At 50.6% G+C, this 8,624-nt stretch overlaps 1 protein-coding gene across 1 annotated transcript in view; it reads right to left on the bottom strand.

Annotated features, from left to right (window-relative positions):
* Positions 1–341: 341 nt before the first annotated feature.
* Ifnlr1 (interferon lambda receptor 1) overlaps positions 342–8,624 on the bottom strand; it is a 23,549-nt gene continuing 15,266 nt past the window's right edge. The window contains exons 4-7 of the mRNA XM_031379069.1: positions 6,933–7,075; positions 4,748–4,907; positions 4,287–4,417; positions 342–3,487 (exon numbers count right to left, since the gene is read on the bottom strand). Of these exons, the coding sequence (XP_031234929.1) occupies positions 2,678–3,487; positions 4,287–4,417; positions 4,748–4,907; positions 6,933–7,075 (1,244 nt within the window). The 3' untranslated portion in view covers positions 342–2,677. The remainder of the gene's footprint in view (positions 3,488–4,286; positions 4,418–4,747; positions 4,908–6,932; positions 7,076–8,624) is intronic.

Here is an 8,624-nt window from a genome sequence, read left to right as displayed (position 1 = left end):
GAGACCCCGGGTTCAAAACCAAACCAAAGGCAACCCTCACGTGGCATGAGTCCTCCAGCTCCTGTCCTTGCAGAGGATAAAGTCCGACGGGCCAAGCGTGGACATCGGAAGACCCCCAGGGATGTGGAGGCCCCATCTCCAGTATCAGGGACCTGTTTAACTTTATATGTTGACAGGCTGGCCTTCTCCCCCACCTTCTCCCCTACTCCCTGCCTTGATCCCCTACTTCCTTATGGTGTTCTCTGGAAGCTGTACGCCCCAGACCCGTTTCTCTGTGTCTCCTGGGGGTGGGGGGGACGACACAATTTAAGATCCCTGTTTTCCAAACAACTGAGTGCACATTTTCTCTAAAAATATATCTCTTTATTTAAGGCTTTGGCCACTATACCAACAGATATTAAAGAATTACTTAAATAGGGTATAAAACACAGTGCAAAGTTCGACAAAAATACAAATACGCAAGAAAGGTAATACAAACACGGGAGAGAGACGTAACGCCTCAGTGTGCTGAGGCTGCGACTCCAGTCAGTCACTTTGCCCTTGCTATCCTTGAGGTCCCAGAGACTGTCCAGGACGGGGCTATTATGTACGTTAAGTGCTGAGCACACATTAGGAACTTCTGGGTTGGTTCCTTGGGCTTCCCCACAGGTCTCCTGTCGATGACCTAATAATTGCTGAAAGGAGTTGGGAATAAGAATGACAAGAAGGCAAGATCAAAAAGTAAACATTGGGAAACATTGTAAACAGTAAGGCAGACTGGTGGGACTATCGGAGAGTAAGGTTGGAAGGCCGAGGCCAACGCTGTCATCACCATCATTTCGAAGGATTTCTGACAGAGCCTCCGTAGTGCAGCTCAGCTGTGTCTCAGAAAGGACACTGGCCTTGCTGGGACATTTCTAGGAGCTTCTCCTGCGCTATGACCGTCCTCACGCATGCGCCTTTGTTTAGCTTCTGGGCTCAGTGATGTGGTCAAGCATCACTGCAGGGAACCCCAGGGAGGTAGGTGTGTGTGTGTGTGTGTGTGTGTGTGTGTGTGTGTGTGTGTGTGTGAGTGTGTGTGTGTGTGTCCCAGAGGTGCTCGCAAAGACTTCCTGTCAGTTCGATGACTCTGGAAACTCTTGGGGACATACATATTAAGTCACTAGGCCAGCCTTGCCAGGTGACTTCAAAGTTTGCTTGAAATGATATGTACCCAGGACAGTGCTTTGAGGTTTTGTTAGCTGCGAACCTCTCTCAAGATACCGTCTGTGCAAAGCCACTGCATGTGCATTAGCTCAGTGAGGCCACTCCCATTGAAGGGGAAGGATCCTGGGACCTCAAAGGCCTTTGGGAATGAACTAGAGAACCCTTGATTCAGATGCCCTGTAAGTGGTGTTTCTCAACCCCCTTTGGGGGTCCAGTGATGCTTTCACAGTGGTCGCCTAAGACCATTGGAAAACACAGATGTTTATATTGTGATTCATAACTGTAACAAAATTACAGTTGTGAAGTAGCAATGGCATGATTTTATGACTTGGGGGTCACCACACCATGAAGAGCTGCTTAAGCCTGGCAGTGTCAGGAAGCCTGAGAGCCTCTGCCTTATGGTGAACCTTCCCACAAGCTCGGTAAGGCTGTGCCTTTAGGCCAGCCTCAGGGCTGCGAGCTCTTTTCTGCTTCGTGGACTGTTTAGACCCTCAGCCACAATGACTCTGGTCCTATGCGAGACACCTCAGACCAAGGACACACATCACACCCCAAAAAGGACAGTCACCTGTTTCTAAAAGGCACTAGCTTCTCAGATGCTGGGACCTCCTTATGACAAAAACAGATAAAAACAAACAAACAAACAGACACACAAAAAACTTAAACCCTGATACAATGCCATTCAAAAAAGACACGAGGCCAGAAGTGCAGTTTCTGCCCTGACCCAACCAATGTCGACCCTGGAAGGTGAACTATGTTTAAGAAAGAACCAAAGCTGGTTGGGCTGTGGTTTCAGGGAGCCCCTGACTAGAAGGTGACAAGGAAGAAATGGGGTGACCTAGAGGGTAGAAAGGTTGGAAGGTAGGTGCTTTGTCACTCGGCTTAGGGGGTCACTGGTGAGAAATGCCTGGAGTCTCCCAGGAGTCTGGACTGATGGAAGGTTCTAGTGCCTAGTCAGTACATGTGACATTGGTAGCCCCGTGTCACCTGTTACCTGAAAACCCCCCCGAATCCTCACCATACGCACGTGACAGCTGCAGAAGGGGAAACTGAGGTGTAATGGTTAAGAGTCGCTTGCCAAGTAACTATCAGAAACGGCATAGCAGTCATTTGGACTAAGGTCTGTTTTGCACAATGCTGTGTGTGACTTATGGACCAGGGCGTGTCTATCCTTGGTGTCTACAGCCACCTGGCTTCACCTGTTTCATTTTGGCTGAGGATCATTTTCCATTAGGTAGGACTGTCATCCCAGGGACAATGGGCAGACTGGAACTCAACTAGTCCCTGACCACAGCTCCATCCCACTCACAGGTCACCTATAGCACGTGGGTCATTGGAACTGGTGACATCTTACAGCTCAATCCATAGTGCCATAGACAAAGTGCCATAAAGATCCATAAAGAATGGCCAGGAGTTTGGCTACCACTCTTGAGATGTCTCTGGTCCAGGGGAAGTGCAGTAGAGATACCATGAATGGACCACCAGGGCCAGCTCACCTGACCAAGTAACCTCCCAGCATCCCGCCCCTGACCTCTGTCCTCTGGAGGCTTGAAGTGCCCCAACAGCTACCGTTGCTGCCCTTAGGTTCTGATTCCCAGTCTTCTTCCTCTTCCTCCTCCTCCTCCTCCTCCTCCTCCTCCTCCTCCTCCTCAGGATTGTTGTCCCAGCAGAAAGTCAGTGTCTGAAGAGAAACTGGGAGCTCCGTAGGAGCCAGATCTCCCTTTGGGGATAAGGAACCCCAAATTCTCCACCCGGAGAGGTCATCCCTCGGAAGCTCTTCCACAGTGCCCAAGTCCTCGGATAATTCCAAGCATGGGAGAGCCTCCTGGTGCCCATCCCTGTAAGGCTCCTGGTCTGGCTCCTTCTGGTCCAAACAGCTGGAAGATCCAGCTTCATCCTTATATGAGGAGTCCCCTGTGCTGGACCAGCTCCTGTCTGACGAGTCCCATGCAGATGAGTTTTCACTCCCACCGGGGGATGTCCAAGGCCCCCCTGAATCCACCCCAGACTCGTCTGCCTCCGAGCGCTCCAAAACTTGGGGCTTCTTGCTGATGAAGAGGGCCCGTTCCAGGTAGGGCTGGACGCTGTCACTGTCATCTGTGTCCTCGTCTTCTGTGTCCTCGTCTTCATCCTCCGCACTGTCTTTTTCAGTTCCTGTCTGCAGCGTGGCTGGGTCTCTGACCCGAGGAACTGGCCTGAACCTTATGGTTAGTTCCTTCTGGGGACAGAGGATCAAGTCATCTGAGAACTCAGGTCCACTGGGCTGAAAGGTTGCCACTGGGTATCTGTATTCAGAAAAGTCCTGATGTAAGAAAGAGAGGGGAGAGAAGGTGAGTCCGGCTTCTTGAATCATGATTCAGGTGAATCTGCACCCCCCCCCCCCAGCAACAGGCCAGGTGGGTTCAAGTGGAAGTTGTTTCTTTAGGAGATGTTTCCAGGAAACACCAGGGCCAAGCACGGTGGTGGAGAGGAGAGTGGTGCAGGCTCTACAGGCCTTTGAAACTTCTCCCTGCTGTGGCGCAGGGGCACAGGGAGTCTGTCCTCAAGGCCTCTCACTCCCCCCGAGTATTTAGACAGCCTCACCTGTGGTCCAGTTCCTCTCTGACTTCTCCAGGCCTCTCCCTTCCCCCAGCTAGCTCCTGGATCTGACAGAGGAGTTAGCACCCTGAGATTGGTCTGGTGATGCTCGGCCTTGGTCAAGTTGTAAACTAAGCATTTGCAGGCTTAAAAGATGGCTGCCGTCTGTACCACCTCTCAGCCCACACACTGGTGTTCTCTCCTGGGTCTCAGGGCTACTGCGTTCTCCTCTTCACTCCTGACAACACCTTAGCAGAAGGTGAAGCGAGTCCACGGACAGGAAACTAGGTGCTTCTCCGGGGGAGGGGGCGGGGGAACGTTCCTTGTTGGATTTGGGGCTAAAGGCATCCATCCCCAGAGGTGGGGATCTAGACACCGAGGCAAGATGGGTGATGCTACACTACAGTCTGGGCCAGTTCGATATTCTGTCTGAAGCACTGGAAATTCAGTCCTACTTCCTGCTACGAAACACATCACTTCTATATACCCTGCCATGCCTTCCAGACACTCCAGAAATGCCATACCAGTGCCCGGGGCGTCTTCATCCCCTGAAACCAGGGGTTCCCTTCCATTTTCTTCCATGCCACACCCGCTACAACCGCTGCTATCAGTAGAAGCAAGAGTAATGGCATCGCCAGGACAGCCCTGCTGGCCCCTAGGGAGGAGAGAACACAGAAACTGCAGAAAGGACAATGACCCCAGTCCCTCCGTGCGGCAAGTGCTTCCGGTGACAGCCCTGCTCACTCTCACTCGTAGGAGAATAAGACCATTCTAGTAGAAGCCAAGGCGCAGTGAGGTTATGCAAACTACCCAAAGACACACAGTCACTGTGGTAGAGCTGGTGTTTCCATCTGTGAACCTGTCTCTCAGTTTATACTTTCAACCATTCAATCATGAAACTTCTCGTGTCCCGGGGTGGCACGGGGGGTGGGGTGGTGTTGTGTGGGGAGGGGAAGTCCTCACTCTAGTGCTGCTTTGCACCCACCTGGGGCCTCTAGGAAGATGCAGCTGGGCTCAGAGAACAGGCTGTACTTGATGTCAATTAAGGTATAGATGGTTCTGGCGCTGAGGCAGTGGCGTCCACTAGCACCTTGCTGGAGAGGAATCTGCACTGGCTGGCCGTACGGAGTGTCTGGAAACAGGGTCTGTTTGGAAAAGCAAGCGGCAATGAGCATGTGCGGAGCTGATGGATGAGCATGCGCAGAGCTGATGGATACCTGCGGTGAGGTGGCCAGGTAAGGTAGGGTAGGGACCACGAAGCTTTTGTTTCTCTTACATTGTAGAGCAAGCACTAAGGGCGTTTTCTACAACCTGGTTTCTTCTCACCCGAATCTGCTTGTGCAGATTGTTGGGGTTCAAAAGCAGCCTGCTACTTAGGGTCATTCCTGTGTAACTCACCAAGGCCTGGGAGGGTCCCCACTTCAAGAGGAGTTTCTACAGGTTTTCAGCACTCGGGCCTCTCAGACCACTGAGGATGAGGGTCATTCAGTCACTCAGGCTCAGTGCTGCCCCAGATGCCCAGTGTAGTACAAGGCAGGGTAGGTGGCTAGTACGAATGGAGATACGGCCCGAGTACAAAGTGCTTATCAGTTTCCAAAGATGGAGGAGAGGAACGCGGCAAAACAGCTCAGCGGTTGTATATGCTATGGGATAAAAGGCAGGAGGATCTCGAGTTCCAGACAAAATACTAAAGTGGAGGCATGTGGTTCGTGCCTATAAATACCAACACTTAGGAGGTGGAGGCAGGGGGGTCAGGTCAAGGTCATTCTTGGCATAACAAGTTCAAGGCTAGCCTGGGCTTTAGGAAATCCTATCTTAACTACCTCTCCTCCCTCAAACCTAGCGAGCTTTAACTTAATGGGCAACATTTAAAAGACTTGGGGTCACTCAGTCCCCAGTGAGATGACTTAGTGAAGTCGCTCACTGCCAAGCCTGATGACCTGAGTTCAACTCCTAAGAACCAGGAAGTGGAGGAGAGAACCAATTTCACGAAGTTGTCCTCTGACCGCCATATGCAGGCTGTATCATACATGCCTGCCCCGCCCCCACAGTTACACGCCAAAATAAATATATGCAATTTTAAAAAATGAGATGGCATACATGGCTGGACAGTGCTGGTGGGGAGACTTCTGACTGACTTAACAAAGATTATTCATATTTAATCCGAGGATGGTAGCATGTGACTGTGACCCCAATTCATTCATTCAGGAGGCTGAGGCAGGGGGATTGAGTCTGGACTACATAATGGACTACATAATGAGACCCAGACTTGAACAACTTGTATGTGTTGATGGGGTTCAGTGGGATGTTTTAATATTTGAGACACAGGTCTGAAGCTGGGTGTGCAAAGAGCCATTCATGAAGATCTCTGGGCACTTTTTCTTTTCTTGGATCTCATTTGGACTTTCAGGGTTTTCTGTAATAAATCTGGTGACTCAACTTCCTGCAGTCCAAACTACTTCAGTCAAACTTTTACTGGAGGTGTTGGGGAGGAAGAGCTGGGAAGAGAGTCCATGAAGTGCTTTCTGCCCAAGCGTGAGGACCTGAGTTCGATCCCTGGCACCCCCATAGAAAAAGATGGGCATGCCTGTAATCCCATTGCTAAGGAGGTAGAGACAGGATCATAATCTCTGGGCTTGCCGGCCAGTTGGGCTAGCTTAATCTAGAGTGCCTGGTTCACTAAGAGACCCTACCTCAAAAAATAAGATGGAGCATCGATTCTAGCATTCAGATCTTTTTGAGTTTGAGGCCAGCCAGGTCTACATAATGAGTTCTGAGCCAGCCAGGACTACATGGTGAGACTCTTGTCAAAAAAAAAAAAAAAAAAAAGGAAGGATCTGCTAAAGGAACCTTGCAGCTACCACATGAACACACACACACACACACGTATATTCACTGGCACACTCAAGTGCACACATCCCTGGGCTTGGGCCCAGTCCAGGAGGTAAAGCTCATAATTTTCAAAAGGAGGTTGAAAACGATGTTGCTCCTTGAGGGCAAAGCGCCTTCTGCTTCATCTCTGCTGGAGAACACTCCGGCTGCATGGGATCCTGCAGCGCGTGGGATGTTGCACAGCCCATGGGTGTTGCACACCATCAAGGGCTAACTGTACAGGATGCAGTGTTGAATGGGGGAGGAGACCCAGCTTGGGACGGCACAGGGTTTCCTACCTTGCTTCCCAGACCCTCCTTCCAGAATTCCACCTGGTACTTCAGCTCCAGCGACGGCATGCAAGGTGGCAGCTGGTAGGTAGCATTGACCCTTAGGATCTTCTCCCTCTGAGTGAGCACCAGGGTGGGTGGGGCTAGCTCCACTGTCAGAAACAGAATGAGATCGGTCAAATCACCCCGGGAGCCTAGTCTCTATTCTTCTGTCTCTGTCTGATCCAGAGAGCAGCCCATTAGCATTTTTCAAATATCTGTGCTGCAAGCTCCTTATAGCTCTTTCATCTCCCACAAACCCTGAGAGGGAAGCATCACAGTCCAGCTATGTGTGCGCACGTATATGTGTGGGTGCACATGCCTGTGAGTGTGAGTGCAGAGGTCAGAGGTCAGAGTATGCTGTCATTCCACTGAACTCTACCGTATGTCTTAAGTCAAGGTCTCTCACTGAGCCTGGGGCTCACTGAAGCATTTGGCTTCTGAGCTCTCTCCCAAGCCTTCACCACTCCAATTTTAAAAAATAAAGAACCTAGACCAGTGGTTCTCAACCTTCCTAATGCTGTGACCCTTTAATACAGTTCCTCATGTTGTGGTGACCCACATAAAATTATTTTTGTGGCTACTTCATAACTGTCCTTTTACTACTGTAAAGAATCATAATGTAAATATCTGATGTGCAGGCTATGTGATACGCCACCCCGTAGGGGTCAAGATACGCTGGCTGAGAACTGCTAGAGCCCTAGAAGCTGTGCGTTGCCAGGATACACTGTTAGTAGTGGGTGGGTGTTGGATGGGAGTCTGCATCCTTCTGGTTTGGTCAAGTGTGGGTGAGGATGGGTAGTCATGGAGGACTGTGAACACCAAGTAATCACCTCACAAGAATCAAGCTCTGACCCTTGTGGTTCCTGAGAGGCGAAAGATGGAGGTAGCGAGATGGGTTGGTCAGAGATGACCAGGGAAAGCAACCCAGCACGATGTATCTAGACATAACACCAGCTGTCCCGCAGGGGTAGTTCTCCAAGCAGTCACGGGAGACCCCACCATTCTTAAGAACTCATCGATCTACAGAAACATTGACATCTGATCTTTTGTGTAGGAAGTCAAAGAAAGCTGTTGATCTTACTTCTGCTGACAAGCCAGAGGCTGGCAAAACTCCTGGGCCACAGGTGCTTGTGGCCCATGGTGGAGAAGGAGGCCTGCCCTGGAAGAAGAAAATCCTAGAAGCGGGAGCTCGTCAAGGAGAATTGTCCCAGGATGCCAACCTGAATGGCATTTACTTGCCCCGCCGGATTTCACAGCTAGTTCGGACCAACGCTCTGGTCTTCTCTATTTTTATTACCTTCCCCTCCCACATCTTAGACAGGCAACAGCGCTGGTTCCCTTCAGCCTCACCAGCTCATAGGTGGAGATGGACTGTGTGCCCAGAAACCACCCTGAGTGGACTGACACTCTGCTTCAGACATTGCCGGGAGATCTTGGGACCTGAGTTGACCTTGTAATAACAGGCAACTCTAGGGGAACCTTGACATGGTGTGTGTGTGTGTGTGTGTGTGTGTGTGTGTATGTGTGTGTGTGTATGCGTGTGTATGTGTGTGTTTGTATGTGTGTGTATGTGTATGTGTGTGTATGTGTGTGTATGTGTGTATGTGTGTATGTGTGTGTGTATGTGTGTGTATGTGTGTGTATGCGTGTGTGTATGTA

Source organism: Mastomys coucha, unplaced genomic scaffold (genome assembly GCF_008632895.1).
Source record: "Mastomys coucha isolate ucsf_1 unplaced genomic scaffold, UCSF_Mcou_1 pScaffold18, whole genome shotgun sequence".
Classification (NCBI taxonomy): domain Eukaryota; kingdom Metazoa; phylum Chordata; class Mammalia; order Rodentia; family Muridae; genus Mastomys; species Mastomys coucha.
Note: the sequence above shows the minus strand (reverse complement) of the source record. Positions and strands in the feature narration are given on the sequence as shown.